General features: G+C 40.1%; 1 protein-coding gene across 1 annotated transcript in view; it reads left to right on the plus strand.

Moving 5' to 3' along the window:
- Positions 1–18,351, plus strand: part of RFX4 (regulatory factor X4) — an 83,124-nt gene that overhangs the window by 8,720 nt on the left and 56,053 nt on the right. Inside the window, exons 4-5 of the mRNA XM_062492522.1 lie at positions 8,291–8,377; positions 15,122–15,182. Coding sequence (XP_062348506.1) covers positions 8,291–8,377; positions 15,122–15,182 — 148 coding nt within the window. The remainder of the gene's footprint in view (positions 1–8,290; positions 8,378–15,121; positions 15,183–18,351) is intronic.

Consider the following 18,351-nt stretch of genomic DNA (forward strand, 5'->3'; position numbering starts at 1 on the left):
CAGATAGGAGTTTCTTGTTTGATCCAGGGTAGAGGCTGCCCTAAACACCAGAATCAATATGCAGAGGCATCCTGTATTATAGGACTTCTGAGGGTGTTTTATCTACATTTGGGATACCTCTTCTTAGCAAGGAATGCTGTTGACAGAATACTTAAATGAAAGCATCATATTCAGATGAACTTCTGCCCAGTGCACAGCGTAAGAAGAAGAGCACATCTCATAAATTCCAGCTTTTCTGCCCAAGTATTTTGGAGGAGTTAAAAATTATTAAGTGTGGTGCTTTTTGTTATTAGTTTAAGCATGGCATGTCAATTTTAAATATACTTTATCGAATAGTTTAATAGAAAATCAATAGTGGGAGTGAAGTTCTGGCTAAACAAAACAGACAAAACTCTCTCGCACTCAAGAGAATTATTCTTTGCATTCTTATGATATGGTGAATTTTCACAATGCTTTACCAGAATCACAAGTCAAAGAAAAAGAACAAAGACATTCCAGCCAACAAAGTGCCCTGGACCAATGTCCATTAATCCTGAAATAGTTCCAATAAGATTTCATGCCAAGAAATGAAAACAAAAGAAAGGACTGCAACAAGAGTGCCCGACATTTTCTCCTGTTGGAAATGAAATAAAAAGTTAGATTAGCAAACAAAACACCAAGGTATCTGGCAGCTTGTCAGGGTAGACACTCTGCCATCTGCACCAAGGCCATGTGTCACTGTCTTCCCTAGGGAGCAGGTCTCTTGGAAGAACAGAAGATGGCTATGCAGGACCAAGGAGGACACTGGCATGATTTCATGTGGAGCTTGAAGATGTTCCTGACAGCTCACACTCACTGACTGGAAGGTGTGCTCCTTGCCAGCCGATGGCACCAAATGAGGCAGCAAGGAGCGAAACCAGGCCCTGCATGGCAGGTGCTCCTCAATGGCTAGAGAGGAGCTGGTTTGTCAACTAGGAGTGTCTGTGTGCTGAAGCAGCCACAGCAACAGCAACTGGACAGTACCCCCTGCTATGCTCTCACAAACCTTTCATTTGGCAGTGGAGAGGAGGAGCATTTTGGTTACATCACCCGTGAACACCTTAATCTTAGAAAATTACTGTGTGTGATTGGCTGTCCCAACTAGCTTGTTCTGCTTGATTTAGTTGATTTTTGGTAAGTTCAGTGCCCTCAGTGGGAGCCAGTGCCAAGCCCTGTTGTGTCACAGACCCAGTTGTTCATAACAATGTGCAGAGGTTAAGCAAGATCTTGTTTAGGTCTAGTAGACTCAGTAGACTGAGGCTTTGTAGATAAAGTGGTTTTTGTTTGCTTTCTTTCAAGCACTGTGGTTCTTCAAAAGCTTAAAATGTGGTTCTGAAACCAGCCTGCACAGCACTCCAGCAGCATTATACATCTCAGGTGGCAGATGTGCCACAGCAGTGGCACAGCAGTAAACAGCAGTGATGTGCTGCAAGGTGAGAGAGATAAAGAACATGAATCCTGATGTTGTATACTGCAGGTACTAGAATAGGTGTTTAGTAGTTTGAGGGTCAGACTTCAGGTTTCTCTCCCAGTCATTACTTGTAAGAGAAAGGGTCCATCTCTTTTGCCTTTAAGGGACTGTTTAAAACTAGAGATTTGTCTTATAAGCTGATATGACCAATTGCTCCAAGACATTGAAGTGTTACTAGATGAAGTCTTCACTTGCATTTGTCAAAATATTGCATGTACTGGTTCATTTTTCCTTACTTCCATTCAGATAGTATTTAGAAATTAGATTTGCAGCTCACTAAGGGAGGGCCAAAGCAGGCATTCTGCTTAGGTATTATGAATTTAACAGCTGCAGAGGTCAGAAGTTCTCTGTCCAAAACAGTGGCGAAACATGGAGAGCATGAACAGAGAGTTTTTTGGGGTGCTGGCATGTTTCAGGCTATGTTCGGCAAGATCAGCTCTGCAGAGAAAAGCTCAATGGGTCTTGCACACCTCTGAGACAGACAACAGAAGAAAGCTGTCAGGGCACTGATGGTTTCCTTAACGAGAAAAGACAGAGAATATCATCCCATCAACTTTCCTGTTTGGTACCATGGGCTATCAAAATGGAAATGGGAGGTTCCATGTCCTTCAGTCAGTCTCTCAAGCTTTTGAGTTACTGTATTTACCTGCTAAATCTGCTGTTAGCAACCACTTGCTCTTGGCCTAACAGGTCAGATGAGCAGCTGAAAGAGATAACATGGCAAAAGAATTTGTCAAAGATATATTTAAAGCGTATTTCTGATAGTTCATGAAAGTTCCTGCCCCCGAGCAGCTCTTGGATGTTACTATCTTGGAACTCCCAACCAGTGTTGCTGGCCAGCTTGGTACTGAGACACTTGGCATAGAGATGCTTCAGGAAGAGATGAGTAACTCTTCCCTCTGAGAACATCGAACAAATAACTCAGAGGGGTGCTAAGACTCCTTATGCATGAAAGGAGTTCCTCCTCTGTACTGGAATTGTAAAATTAAGTCTGTCCTCAGACCTAATATTCATTTTTCCAGCTAAATATTCCTTTTTCCAGCAGGTCCTCTTATAAATCCACTAAAATTTGGTAGTTCCTTTATATTTGCATTATATACTTTTAGATATCCTTGCTCACAGTTACTTACAATTCTTTTTAAAATTTGCCTGAGAAACTGGGGCAAAAAATTACAAGAGCAATCATGAACAAAGATAAGGAGCTGGACTGTTGCAGCTGTGCCATCCAAGTTAGTATGTCGCTCAGGCAGTGGTTTGGGTCCTAGCAAACCATGTATTCTTATTCCAGTGATGAGTCTATTTCAATGACAGGCAAACTTATATGGAAGAAGTGCTGGTCTGTGTGTAGCTCCCTAAGTAAATTGTCATGCTGGTTGGTGACTTTAAAATTTGGAGTGTGAGTGCCAATCTAGAGCTGAAAGCACATGAGAGGGTTTTTCATGCAATTGCTATGGCTTTCATGAAATAAATGATTGTGCAAATGTTGTAATTACCAAAGCCTTGGCTATCTATCTCTAGGGCACAGGGATTCTCATCTCATACACTTTCAAAAAAATAGCAATTCCCAATTATTCCAGTGATACGACCACATCCAGATCAGATGGATCAAAGGATATGGAATAACTGGGCCAAACCAGTACTGTTTGTATTGCTGTAGGGAATGAGGTGAGCAAAATGCAGCTCAGATTATGTGACCACAGATCTTAATTCTGCTCATAAAACCTCTTAATCTCCCTTCAGGACACACACATACACAACCCCCAGGACTGTAGCCAGCGGCTCTGTGAACACTCAGCTCCAAGCTGTGTGGCACAGCTCCCCAGTGCCTGTGGCCACCGTGACTCACAAAGGCCACAAGAGGCTGTGATTAGAGGTAGTGCTGTTACTGCAGCTACTCTTGACCCTCCTGCCAGGACAGCAGGAGCAGAAGCCACTGTGGCTGTGATGAGACCCATCTCCTCTGCAGAGAGGAGCCTGAGTGGCTCTTGCCCTGCTCTTGCTATGGCATGCTCATGTGGGAGTAAAAAGTGCTTTGGGCTACAAATATACTTAGCTAATAACCACTGCACAAACAGGGAGTAATTATCTCATTCAATGTACTGGCAGTGCACAGGCTCCTCTGCTGTAGCACCTCAGCTCAGGCTCTGGAGGGAGAAGCCTTTCAAAGATGTCTTCCAGAAGCAAGTCCTTCCTTCTGAAGGAGATAACGTCAAAATAATTTATCAAAGATATATTTAAAGAATATTTCTGCTTCTCATTTCTGATAGTTCATGGAAGTTCCTGCTCCTGAGCCGCTCTTGAGTGTTTCTGTCTTGGAGCTCCTAAACCTGCCTCCCCAGCTCAATCTTTGAAACACCATACAAATGAAAATATACTGTTTGTTCAAAAGTGGCTTGGTAGGGATAGAGTAAAGCCGCACAGGCTCTACCCACTTTTGAAAAAAGTTCAGTTTAAACTTCTGTTGGCAAAAGTGTGGTGGGCACATAGAATGGAAGTGAAATACTCTGGTGCTTGTGTCTTAGTGATGAGTCAGATTTAGGAAGACTGGGATCAAAAAGAGAAGAGGCAAAATGAGGGTCAGAAATAATTCCATAGTTTTTTTTAAATTCATCTTTCAGCATTTGAATAATTTCAGCATTGAAATAATTTCTATATTTTTTTTTGTTTGTGTAAGTTATTCTGTCAGAAAATTTACACTGGGAAAATTATTGTAATTTGAATGATGATCTCCTCTCTGTCATGTAGGAATCTCACAGCAGATGCATGGTATTTCTATTTGGTGGTATGCAAAATTGTATAACAAAAGTTTTAAGGCTGAGACAAACAGTTGTGTGAATCACTACAGTTTGCTCTGGACCTGTGTGAAGTTATATAGTTGCTGTGATATTTGCAGATGGATCTTCAAAATGCCAATAAAAACATTATTTTCTTTGCTAGTAAGATTATGATAGTTTCCATGCTGAGTCAGAGTTATGAGTAAGTGACTATACTACATTTTTCTACTAGCTATTACTAATCTGTTTTTTTGTTTTTTTCACTACTGCTGGTCCTTGTTGTTTCAGTACAATTGAGGGCACAGTGTGCTGGGACTCCTGATGGGAAGGAGTTCTCGAGGAGGAGGAAATGCCTTAAGGCCTGATACGCTGAAAACACAACGAGTAAAAATACAGCCTATATGAGGATGTAGTTTCCTTTGTTCTCACAAGCACTTCCCATTAGAAATTTGGGGTTTCTCATGTTGTGTTAACGATTTATCATTGCCATCAGAGCTGATGTGCACTTGTGCTTAGTCACTGCCTGAACTTTCCATCATTCTGTGAGTTTTCCTGCTGTGAAATCCTGCCTGTGAAAACTTTGTAAGGTCTAAGTACAATAATTAAACTTTAATCACAGAAAAAAAAAAATCCATTCCCCCAAGATTCAATGCTTGTTTAGAGCAGTGGTGTGATGTTGGTGGTGCCAGCCTTGCATGGAACCACAGCCTAGTGACACCAGGGGTTCCCCATGGGCATTTTCTTGCAGCCCTGCCTGGGACAGGCACACCCACGTGTCATGGGGACAAGGGCATTCAACATGTGGAGGGCTCTGCCCAGAGGGTTCCTTAGGCCTGGAACAAGATCTATTGTTATTAGCTCTGAAAGAGCTTCTAAAAGTCAAACCCAGTTTTGACTTTTGATTTTGTTAGCTCTACCTCTTTCTCTTTTGTTTTTATTTTGGGCAGGTGTTACCATGTCTGGGATATGTGGGCTCCTGATTGGAATATTTAAAATTTTAGCAAAACTGTAGTTGTGTTTTCTTTTAATACCTGAAGACACTGTTATTAATATTGGGAGTTTAAAGTCTTGCAAAAATGTTTTTCTTTATACAAACAGTAGAAAAATGACTACTTATTGAATGAAGTCACATATTAAATTATTTATTTATACTTGCATAATTTGGTTTATGAGATAATGCAACTTTTAAATAGTTGGTTTTGCCACATTTTGTCATCTGCCAAATAATTTGATACATTTGCTATAAACTCCCTGACATTTTTGCTCAAAAGAGTTAGTTTTCTTCATTCTTTGCTGCCAGACAGGTCACGCATCTTTTCAAGCCTGAAGAATTTCTATCAGCTATTTAAATGCAAGGCCACAAAGAGAAAGCCAGACTCAGGCTGCAGCAAGCTGAACTGGGGTGATTCAGGACCAAAGGAGCTGCAGCACTTTAATTAAACAGTAACTGCATCCTGCTCCAGGCTTTATAAGTGGCAGTGTAAACTGGCTGCTTTTCCCATTCAAAAGGGGAAGTTATCAGAGACACTGCTTGAACAAGGATGATGAAAACAGTTACTGAGTGACACTTTAAAAGTTTTGTTTTGTTTTTTTTTCTTCCCCCCTACTACTTAGGCAGGGAATTTGGCTAAAAATGGCTGCTGCCAGTTCCCTGCGGCCGAGGGAAGAGGATGCATCCCAGCTTCCCAGCTCTCGGTGCCGGCAGGAAAAGAAAGGGCAGAGCTGGGCATCGGTCTCCCCTTGGCGCTAATGGCAGCCGCCTTTGCTTTTACTCCCTGCAGCTGGGCTCGGAGCCAAGGGACTTATATACAGCCATGGCTCTGTGCTGAAAGGAGGAGGAGGAGGAAGGGTAATCTTTCCCAAGGCTTCTTGCACCTCTCTCTGATGCTGCCCTCGGCAGCAAGTTTCTCGTCACCTGTTAGACAGCTCACAGTACTGAAACAGGACTGGAGAGATGCTATGGGCTCATTTTTAGGGCAACGAAAGAAATCTGGCACCAAAACAGCAGTGTCCTTGTGTTGGCCCTTAGACAAGGAGGTGATCCATCCCCACCCCATGGAGCTGAGCAGCACCAGCAGGGAAAGCCTCCGAGCTGGAGCTGGGTTTGTAGCTGAGCAGGGGCTGATTTCACAGCGCGGGCCCTGCTGGCAGGTTTTACAGCATGGTGTCAGCAGCCTTAGAGTGATCTTTGAATAAGGCTGTGTTGGGTTTGGTGGAAGAAGAAATATGCTTTAAAAATCTATTGCCAACAAGTGGGCTTCTTGATGGTTTTCAGACAAGTACCTCAAAGGAGCAGTCTGTGTGGCTGTGAGGCTTCTTAGGCGCAAGTGTGATGGTGAATGAGGAAGATGCACACAGGAACATGCTTGTATTGACAGGGGCAGCACTGCAGCATGTTCCTACTGTGAATACGTGGGGAGGGGAATAGCCTGGAGCTGCCACAATGCTGCCTGAAAACCACAAGCACACAAAGCAGCAGCACTTAGAGCCTTGTGGCCGGCCTGGAAATCAGTTCTGAAGGATTCTCAGCATACCCTTTCTGAGGTTCTGCACAGGTGCCATTGCCCTTTTGTTTACATGGCAGTGGAGGGTGTGTGTACCGAGGAATATGCACAAGTTCATGCAACTGCCTGGGTTTAGGAAGCATTTTTTCCTGTGGGATGTATTTGGCCATGACTATCCATTTATTTGTTTATTGGCATCTAGTGCTGAAATGGAGTCATACCAACTTTTATCTTCTATAAACCAGATGGGCAGCGTTCCCAAGATGCTGGGTTCCTGCTTTCCCTCCAAGCCTGCTGCTGTGATGGGCTTTTGCTGGCTGGCAGACTACTGCCTGTGCTGTGCAGGTAGCCTGGTGTCTGGTGGGGGGGCTTATGGAAAGGAATCTGGAGCCATTTCCATGTCTTTGAAGGTGTTTCTGGCTCTGGCAGTTTGCTGACAGGGAGGCCTGTTTCCCCTTACTTCTTGTGCATCTCTTCACTCAGTGGGGTTGTTTCCTGTCGTAACTTGCAGGCTTGCCTTGCAGCATTCCCATCTATCCCTTTTTTTTTTTTTTTTTTCTTTTTTCTTGGTTTGACCACGGGGAGCTCTCTGAGCATAAACTGCCCATATTCATGCCCTTGAAAAATAATCTTATTAGGGAGGTCAGTTTATTGTAGCAATACCCAGGGATTTAGGCAAACTCAAGAACTCATATTTCATACTTTGTCCAAGGAAACACATAAGAAGGTGTAACTTTTGCCCCAAAGACCTGTAACAGTATATTCTGCTGAGCCTGGTGCATCCTCTAAAGTCATCAGGGGATTAAAGTTATTGCTTCCAGGAAGAAAAGAGGATTCAAATCAATGTAATGCTGTAGGTAACTCATGTGGCTGGTGGGAATTAATTGAAAAAGAGGGAGGAACAGGAGTGGTTGCATTTGCACTGTGGGGTGACAAAGATTCAAGCAGCTCAGTGGCTGCTGACTTGCTATGTTGGATTTGTACCAGTGAAGACTGGTGCCTGGGACTCCACCAGTGTGAATGAAGTTGCATGACTGGGCTTCACAGAGCACTATTTGATCCTAAATTTAACCAAAATTCATATGAATGAGTGATTTTGTGCTCATTAAGATTTCTTCCAAAACTGGTGGAATACTCGAGGATTTGCCTTTGCCAGACTAAGACTTGGAAACTAGTGCAATTTCTGTGTTTCACTTGTTTTTTTTTTTAATGTATTGCATGACAGGGAACAGAGTATCTCAAGGACCTTTGTTTTGTACACAGATGGGTTTCAGCCTCTGTACTTTAAAAGCAAAAAAACCCCACAAATCTAACCAAAAATTGAAACTAGAAAGCAATAGCTAAGTTTGAAAGCAAGATTTTCTTGCTAAATATCCTCAGACTAAGCATATTTTAATAGAAATGTTAAAGATCACCATCTGTTGAATGCTGGCACTTTATTTAGATTAATCTGCTGCAAGTTTATATTTTATGCAAAGACAAACAAAAGAGCATCTTATTTTTTTAATTTAATTTTTTTTCAGAGAGTTGGATTGAACGATGTCTCAATGAAAGTGAAAACAAACGTTATTCCAGTCACACCTCTCTGGGGAATGTTTCTAATGATGAAAGTAAGTAACTTGTCATCCATTTAAAGTGAGCATGAATGTGTCTAAGTGCTTATTTCCTGCTGTATGAGTTTCTATAGCTTGATTAAATTTTTATTACTGTGTATTTAAGAGAGTAAACTCACTTGACATACTCAATAGTTTTATTAGGTTTTTTTTTTCTGGAATATTTATTCTTTTTTTGAAAGGAAATAATACTTTTTATTGGTTAAAACAATCAGAAGAATTTTTTGTGTGGCTGAATAAAGGTTAGATGACTGCTAAAATATGATGTTAGTATCAGCTTAGGAAAACCACCTCTTTTTCTTTTCACTGGGCACTTTTCACCGAACACCATGTGGTCAAAATATGGGGGGGGGGGGGGGGGGGGGGAAGTACTGTTTTCCAATACTACTATATCAAAACACAAAGAAAAAGTCCTCTAAGAATTAAACGATCATGAGATTAAAATAGCACATACTAAAACATATTGCTTTCCTTTTAGTGAAAGTCATAAAACACTAATCAATCTAGCTGATTTTAAAATAATAATTTTTTTTCTAGTGATAGTAATTTTAGATCTTGGCTTTTAGCAATAGTGGGTAATCAAAATTACTTCAAAGTAGTTTAAAATAGCCGAATTGTCTATTTTTAAAATTGTAAGACAATTTTTAGCTTCTAAATTAATTTTCCCTGTTTATGCAGTTTCTATTCGGCTTAATTTGCCAAAAGCAAAAGACTCTTTGTGCTACTTTTCCTCTCAGGACTTCATATATTCACATTATAAGATATTAATGTTGATTGAATTCTCTAATTCAGAAACTAGTAATTTACATTTCATAAATATGTATTTAGAAAGTATATTTTAAATATCTTCACTGGTGCAATTCCCTTTTACTTTTTTTTTTAAAGAGAATTATTGATTTTGACCTCATGGTAAAGTTATGTGCCTTGTAGCACAGTATTGTAACAGATCATGAAATTTGCTGTACTGGGGCCTTACTCTCATTTGTCTAGGGATATCTTTTGAGGGAATATTTCTGAAGGAGAAGGAAGATGTAGAAAAATGGTATTTATTCATGACTCCCAAGCTAAGAACAGTGGACAAGAATCTTTAAAGATCGACAGTGAAACTGGGAGACATTTGGCGTTTTCTGTTTTAAAAATTAAGGAATAAGAATTAATTTATCTTTTAAAAATTATAGTGGATTGTAGTATAAATATGAACAGCAGCTTTTTATTTTGAGTTTTATGAGAACCTGTGAGATATACAAAGCTCATTTCACTCTGATGCTACTGAGAAAGTGATGGAAGAAATCTGTAATGAATGAGATGTGTCTTCAGAGTCTTTATAGGGTCAGAATTCAGGATTGTTTAATGTGCTTTAAATATGACCATGAGAAACTTCCATGGTGTCTGGGGCTAGTAAAACAAGGACCTGTGTGGTTAACAAGAGCAGGTGTTTCAGACAGGGGCATTGTGAAGATGGGATGGTGGCTAATTCTCTTTCCTGGTTCTGGAATTAAGGGGCAAGCAATGATAATGAAATGCAGTGAATTTAGAACTGATAAAACGAATACATAAATGAATTTGTTCCAGTATTTGTGCACAGAAGACATTGTCACAGCGTATAATGGAAACCCAAATGAGAGGCAGAATTGATTTTATCTAGTTTCCTTCTTAATAGCCAGTTCTTCCAGATGCTTCCTTTGCACTGATTACCAGCATTTCTGCAGTGCAGATAAGAGAATTAATCCACCTGAAAAGTCATCCTTGTTTTGAGGGGGAGGTGAGGGAGGGGAGAAGGTGAAGAGGTAGGAAAGCAAAATAAGCCACTGCAATAATCTGTGAAATCCAGAACAAACTAGAAGTTTCACTGTATAAATCACTGTCCTACGTGCTCCTTTCTAGCTCTAGAGTTCTTTCTAACATTTTTCTAACATTTTTCTAACATAACACTGTCCAAACATCAACCAAGAAATTTCCAAACCATTCTGTCATCCTTTGTCCAGCCTCTGCCACACATTTACAAACAAAGCAGGAGGAAAAATGCTTTGAGAAAACCCACAAAACCCTACTTGAATTCTTCAGAATGGTGGTGAAATTGCCACTGTCAGTGTAGGTCATTTTCATCTGCAACCAAAGGAAAGCCTAGTCCACCTTCTTCTTGACAGGTTTTTTGTCTCTACATACATGAAGTAGCTGTAGGCTGAACTACCTGAGAAAACATGGGTTTGGTTTTCAGTTGGGGTGGACTTCTTTTTTTTTTTTTGGCCTTAGCTTCACTGATGATTATGAGAACTTGTGCTGTGAACTGATAATGTTCTTACTGGGCATAGTGCTTGCTCTTGTGACTGTTTTTTTTCCTGGATGATTTTAGAGTTCACAGGGTTTTAGGACAGGAATAATAGTTTTGCTGGTCTCCTTTTCTACAGCTGAAAATGCTACAGAGTATGCTATGAAAATGCTATGAGTATGCTACAGAATCATACTTCAGGGTTCTTTGTAATCTTCCATTCTTATCCAGATACCCCCAGGCTTCCTGAACCTTGTTCCACTGGGAAAGGAAGCAATGACTCATAGTCATGGATTCACATCATCTCTGTGCTTCCAGGAGTGCTTCTTACCCTTTTGGAACATTTTATGGCATCTTCTGAACAGCAACTTTTACATTCTAGTGTAAAAATTATCACTCAATTTTATTTCACTTTCCAGCTTTTAAAATATTTTTCTTCCTGCCACTTCCATATTCCAGGTTAGTCAAAATATTCATAGGAAAAGGGAATGATACAACCTTATAGCTAATAATTTACAAAAAACAACTACATAAAATTTTTCTGTGTACTCTGCATTGAACCTGGTTGTCCAAACTGAAATAGAGGTCTGGAAGAACACAAAAAAAAGCTTATGAAAGTTTCAACTTCAGTTCCCTGGGGAAGGAATCGTGATGTTTTTAGATAAAGTAGAAGAGTTGCTTGTCCAAATTTTCTTGCATATTAGGAATTGTGAATACGTATACTTCTGATGAGATAAAAGAAAATATTCAGACTATTTTTTGTTCTTCGAAAGTGGTGTTCAAAATCCATGTTCATATGGGATGTAATGGACTTATCCAGCAGCTTTTTTTGTTTGTTTGTTTGTTTGTTTGAAGTAAACCTCTTATTCTTCCATTAAAAAAAAAGTTTTAAAAAAAGCTACTTGTTTTCACTGAAATTATTCTTGGAGAAAATTCTATTTCAGTCATACCTACTCAGAGAGAACTATACCCCCATGTTTCTCAGAGGATTTTAAAAGATCCCACTGTTCTAAAAGCATGGAATACCTCCTAATGAGCCTGAATCTTATTTATGGCTACATGTGAGTAAAAGATAAGTTAGATTTGTACTGTAATTTAATTTTGGCTAAGGCCAAATCACTTCTGAGAACAGTCAGAACCTGGCCTGCAGGGGATACAGAGGAAGAGGATATTCCTCTGAAAAATGTGAAGCTACCTGAACCAAGGGAAGTATCTATGTAAAGATACTAACAGCATGTTAGCTCCTTAGTGGTTTCGAGACACGTGCAGGCAGCACTGGAAGGTACAGGGCTCTCCACAGTGGAAAGAAGAGCTTGGCTCCAGCTCAGTTATGCTAAACAGACTAACACCAACACTTTACCAAAAAAGGTGCCTCTTCACTTTGGGTTGTTCCACTCTGTGTTTAAGGCAGAAGGCTCCAAGCTGCTGAGCACAGCTCCTGTTGTCTCCATCTCTTGCACCAAGAAGTAAGAAACCCCTTGTGCTGTACCTAGAATCAGACAGCAAAAGTTAGAGGATACCACTGAGAGCTCTGGGAAAGCCACCAAGGTACAAATGCTCACAAGATACAAACACGACTACTTGAGTGGCTTTGAAACAGAATTTTGGGAGTAAGGTGGAGCAGTTAGCAAAGAAACTTCCATGGAGTTTGACATATAAGGATTCTCTGATATCTCTGGGAGCCAACACATACTGTTTTTTCTGGAACATAATTGATTCCTGGTTTTATTATATTTGAAGGCCCTTTCTGTGCTGAGAGTTTTATTTGCAATTGTCTAAGCTATTTTTTGTATTCAGTTTGGGATGAGTACCAGGTTTTCTATCTAATCAGGTACCTGGAAGACACCTTGCCTTGGGATGCTGGTAGTCTTCCTACTGGCACTGGAGTGAGCACACTTGATGGGTTTCTCCCTGAGATGCTGTGTGTGAACCTCTGAAACTGTGAATTCAACAAGATTTTTCCTTGTGACTTCAAGCCCTTTTGGATTTGTCATAGAAGAACTGTCAGTCTCTTCTTTGACAGTGCCTTGGAGCAGGACTTCTTTTCAGTGACTTTATTTCTTTTTCCTACAAAATAGTTTGGATTTTAAAAGGTATGACTTTATTTTAACCCACAGTGCTGTTTTGATGTGAATTGATAAAATGACAGACCAAAAAGTAAGAAATACTGTTCTCCCTTCCTTCTTTCAAGCTAGACAAAGTGATCTGGTATCAGACCTGAGTCAAAAGAGTTAGACATTCTCTGCTTGATATGGACATCATCAGGTGCCCTGCTGTCAGCTAAAATACAAAGTATTTTTTATATATATATATATATAATATAGGGATATTTATTATTTTCTGCTAGTCAATTATCTGATGATATTATAATTTTAAACTAGACAAGGAAGAATTAAGAGCTTGTATATGTAATACTGAAAGTCTGTATTTCTATGTCCTGTCTATTCCTGTACCATCTGTGATCCTTTCCACCTTTTTAATAGAAAAGTAAAAGTTTGGCAGACAGCTGGTCCCTTGGCAGAAAATAAAGTTGCACTATTTTCTTGTTGAATTGATTTTGGGGTGACAAGCACTAACTCTGTGAAAAATCTAGCTTTGTTGAAAATCCAGTTGATCAGCGGAAATTAATGCTTGAAGAAATTTTCTGAGTTACAGTCCAAGTCCTCCTTGGTTTCAAGGGACAGTTAGGGGACGATGCCGAGGAGTCTTGAAGTAGGATCCCCAGGCAGCAAACATACCTGAGGAAGGAGATACAAATTGCAGTTTATGACATAATTGCTAGCTTGTGTTGTTAAAACAAATCCTTAGGTGGGAGCAGCTGAGTGTGGCCGATGTGAAGTGTGTTTGAGGGCAGGTGCTCACAGCAGCTCACTCTTAAATGCAAGGGAGATACAGCTGGGAGCGGACGGAAAGGGTGTAGAGATATTGTGTAACTTAGTTATTGACTTGATGTTCGGTATCTGCCGCGTTTCCAGAGGGCAATTCGGGCACCTTACGAGGTGGGAGCCATCCCAGGGCAGGTCCCCGTGCGTGCGGGGCCGCTCCGCGTTCCGGCGTGTGCCCGGCTTCGCGGCACTCCGGCCGCCCGCGCAGGAAAAAACAAACGAAACCCACAATTTAAAAGCGATTTGGGATGCGTATGTTGGTCCTGAGCGATGAATAAAAGCGGGCCCTGAAAGGCAGGGGAAGGGAGTGTGCGGCCCAGTCATTAGGGGCTCATTGTGATGCAGATGATGCAGAGATGCGGGCGGGGGCTGCGCCGGGGGTCCGCGGGGAGCTGCGGGACGGGAGCGCCCAAGGGATACGGGGTGCTCGGCTGGCTCAGCATCCCGTGGGCAAGGCAAGAAATCCTGGGGGATGAGCGCTGCGCACAGCTTTCCGAGATTATTTGTTGTAGAATTGTGTGCGCGGGTTCCCCGCACGGCACAAAAGGAGTCCCGAGAGGGTGCGATGTGCAGAGGAGACCGCCCGGCTCCCGCACATCCAGCACCCTGAGGGGAACTTCCTAAAGTTAATTACGTGAAGAAATGCCACTTGCAGCGTGGTGTACATGTTCACCTCTTTGGTTAGGTATCGATGCCGTCTGCGCTGGTTGTTTTCACGGGGGACAAAGCTGTTAAAAATCTCAAAATGTGTTTGATACAACACTGTTTCCCGAAGAATACCCTTCTGGAGCTGCTGATTGCACTCCGCTCCGTTTTCACCCGGGAGTGTTTTACACGTTTAACAAAACATGATTTGCTCAGAATCATTCTATACGTATTTCTAAATTGTTTCAAAAGAACAAGTACAAACTGGAAATAATCCAATATTTGAAGTTTTATTTTAATTACCTTTTTCTTTAGTCATCTTTTATCCAATTTTTTTGCTAAAGTCAGAAAATCAGAGTTGCCTTGGAAACAGCTAATTGGGAAAATTATCAGAGAAATCACCTGTAAATTAATAAAGTATATTACAGAATACACACTTTTAAATTCAGAATTAATCTCTATAAACTTATAATCATCTAATACCCTGTGTTAGGATCAAACCATGGGTGTACCCCATTTGTTTAAATACCTTATCTAATATAAAACTTGTGTAAGGCAACAGTTCCTTAGAGTGAGTGAAACTGTCTGCATGCTGGTAAGAGATCTAAGAGTTGCTTTTTTTCCATATAAATTTATCCTTTTTAGTGTCAATATTCCTAGGCACCACTCTGCTCCTGCTACCAGTGATATTTGCAGGGTTTACTGCCTTAAACAGTATCTACAGATGGTAGTTTAGAGAACATCTTTATTTACATTTCCAGAGTTTAGCCAAAATTTTGAGAAAGCTTTGGCACTTGAGCACATTTTATTTCTTTTTTTAATTTTAATTAGTTCAAAAAATTGTCGCTATTCAAAAATTATTTATTTTTAAAAAAACAGTTCATGAATTCCTGAGAAATTCCTGATGAAATTACATAACTTTGTTTGTTTGTTTTTTAACAGATGAGGAAAAAGAAAATAATAGAGCATCAAAACCGCATTCTACTCCAGCCACACTGCAATGGTAAGATGCCTTTTAAGAAAATCAAGAAATGTATTGGTGTTTTTCTTAGGCTCTTTCCAAATGAAGGAATAGAGCTCTTGGCCATCTTAGAGTTCTAAAGATACTTTCACTGTAAATGTTTACGCTGCCTGTTTGTAACCCGTACAACATTTCTCAAAAAATGTCTTACAGGATTCGTTTGAGCAGAGCAAACTTCTGACACAGCTTAGAAAATCTACTTAGTGTATTTATTTGCCACCTTTCCAGCTGATTATTTGTGGTTTGTCATCATTGTTACATTTATTACAAGAAGAAAACTAGTAATGAGGTTTTTTTTCAAGTCTCATGTTTGTTTCAACATCTGATGCAACCCATCCTTACCAACTGTTTTACTGACATGAGATCTCTGTATTTTAATGTAGAAGACAACAAAAGGAAAGAGTTTGAGGTTTGATTAATTTGTAAAAATCCCCTTGCAGAGCTAGTGAGCAGAAAATAAAGGAAGAATAATTAGGAAGAGAGAGAGGATAGTTTGAGAGTTAGTCTACAGTGCTATAAAAAATAAATCAGTGCTGTTCCCTGTGATTTGCAGCAGTATTTTAGTCTGCATGTTCTGTAATGCACACCTGTAATTCTGACATCTCTTGCTATAGGTCATCTCTTGGACTTTTGTTGACTTTTGCCTCAATTTAGGTTTTTAATTCTTGTTTAGATTTCTTAACACTGTAAGTGACCAAGTATCTTTCGAGAGGTTCCATGTATCTGGCAGAACGAAGCTCTATTACAGAGAAGCTTTTGAACACATTTATGTGAAATCCCATAGTCTTTAACTTGTTTTAAGCCTTTTTAAAGATAGGCCTTTATTTTATCCATAAGTACCTGAAGTACTTCTTATACTCTCTGCATGAAAAGATAAGATTATTGGTAAAAAATATGAGTTTTTAAAAACAAAATGCTATCAAACTTCTTTCTCTGCTTCTGTCAGTCTCTTGGGAGATTTTACTGACAAAAAAAGTCCAGCAAAGAATAATTCATTCAGTGTATTTTGCTCCATTTTTCTTCCTGTGAAATATGCATAAAGATGATTCGAATTATTTCTTCTGTATTTGCTTGTTAAAGTTGATTGGTGAGGTTTATAGACTAAAAACCTCAAGACCTATGAGTTGATTTTGAATGTATTGCTGCCACTATTCAGAAAGCTACAGACACTTTCAGTGCTAATAATGAGATGGGCAAATATAAATAATTTAGTTATGAGCTATTGTTTCTTTGTACCTATTTGTATCACAAAAGTCCCGTTTTTCAGAAGTTCAAGAAAAGTGAATTACTTTTCTTTAACAGGCACTCAAGAAAGGGAGTAACTACAGACAGAGAGGAAATTATTAGAATAATAATGAAGCATCATGGTGCTATTTTATTATTTTTCTTTATTCATTCCCACAGCTTCAAGGATAGTAAAGAATTATCTAGCTAAAAGAATAGCAAGCAGTTCTTACCAGATTCAGAGCAGTGTTTATTTTGCAGTGAAGTCAGTTAAGAGCCTTTTCCACAGGAGCAAATAATGTCATAGCCAAGAAGCCAGCATTAATTAGAACATCCAGTGATACTGTTCCCAACAGAAAACCTGCAAATACTTTAAACAGTCTTTTGCCAAATACTTTCAAGCTTCATCAGTCATAAAGGTTAGTAAATCCCTAAACTCCTGGGATATTGAGCCCTGCTGGAATGTGGTGTGCACACTAATGTTCACTCAGCAGTGTTTGCAGTAGAGTCCTAGAATTTTGGTTCTGAAAAGGCTGCTTGTAACTTCTTCCCCTTGCTAGTGTGCTGGCTTACTACCTGTCTGTTGTATTATGTTTCTTACATGTTGAAGTAGGTCAGAACCCTTTGAGTCTTCTGGAGCATCAGCAATTTCCTCCATTCATTTTTCACCCAAAATTCCATGAGGTAACAGAAAGCAAAGAAGTTTTCATGTTTAAAAATCTTTGGCTGCTGTCAAACTGAATTATACAATTGGCTGAATTTAATAACAGGCATGTAGGTAAGAAGTTTCCCAGCTTACTAGCCATACCTGGAGGGCAGTTTTCTGGGAGTTTCCATATGCTTTTCAACATATGTACTGCATCTTTGAACTGGTATTTCCTGGAGAAATTGATATACAAAACAAAATGGGAAGCTCAAAACTTAGGATGAAACTGCTAAAATACCAAGCTTATTTTGAGTGAAGATGTGCAGTTCCCACTGTTCTGGAAAATCAGACACATTAGCCTTGGGTTATTTGTACTGCAGTAGCACACAGCAACCTGTGGGTTGGCAAACTTTTGTGATCAGCACTGTAGAATTGCTGCACAGAGCACTTCCTGGAGGTGTAGCTTTACATGTTGGGCAGTTTTGCTCGCTCAGGGGTGGTGGTTAAACCTCAGCCAACAACTAAGTACCACACAGCTGCTCACTCACTCCTTCCCCTTGCCTACTCTCACTGGCATGGGGAGGAGAGTTGGAAAAAGGCAAAAACCCATAAGCTGAGATAAGGAAAAATTAATAATTAAAGTAATATAGGATAATAATAATAGTAGTAGTAGTGTTAATGAAAAGGAAGAAGAGTAATAAAATCCAAGAAAAAACAAGCGATGCACGATGCAGTTGCTCACCACCTGCTGACCAAGGCCCAGCCCACCCCTGATCAGCACTTCACAGCCAGCTCCTCCAGATTATTTACTGGACATGATGTTCCATGGTAAGGAATATTCCTCTGGCCTGTTCAGATCAGCTGGTCTGGTTGTGGACACCCCCAGCTTCTTGTGAAGCTCCTCTCTGGCACAATGTGGGAGACTGGAGAGTCCCTGACTTGGGTAAACACAACTTAGCAACACCTGAAAGGGTTATCAACATTATTGTCACACTAAACCCAAAACACAGCACAGTACCAGCCACTAGGAACAAATATAACCCTTTCTCAGCCAAAAGCACAACATCTGGCTTCACACCAAGTATTTGCATGCAGGGAAGACTAAAAAATATATCTGAGTGTTGCTTGGGCAAGCATGTGTCCTGCCTTCTAACAACAATCTCTGGTGGTTGCTAGAATCTGTGTGATTCCACAAGAGGTGGAATCCGTGGGGTAAATTATTGACCAGTTTTCTGGATATAATACCAAACTGCCCTTGTTCTGGCAAATGGAAACCTCCCA

The sequence above is a fragment of the Cinclus cinclus genome, chromosome 4, assembly GCF_963662255.1.
Source record: "Cinclus cinclus chromosome 4, bCinCin1.1, whole genome shotgun sequence".
NCBI lineage: Eukaryota > Metazoa > Chordata > Aves > Passeriformes > Cinclidae > Cinclus > Cinclus cinclus.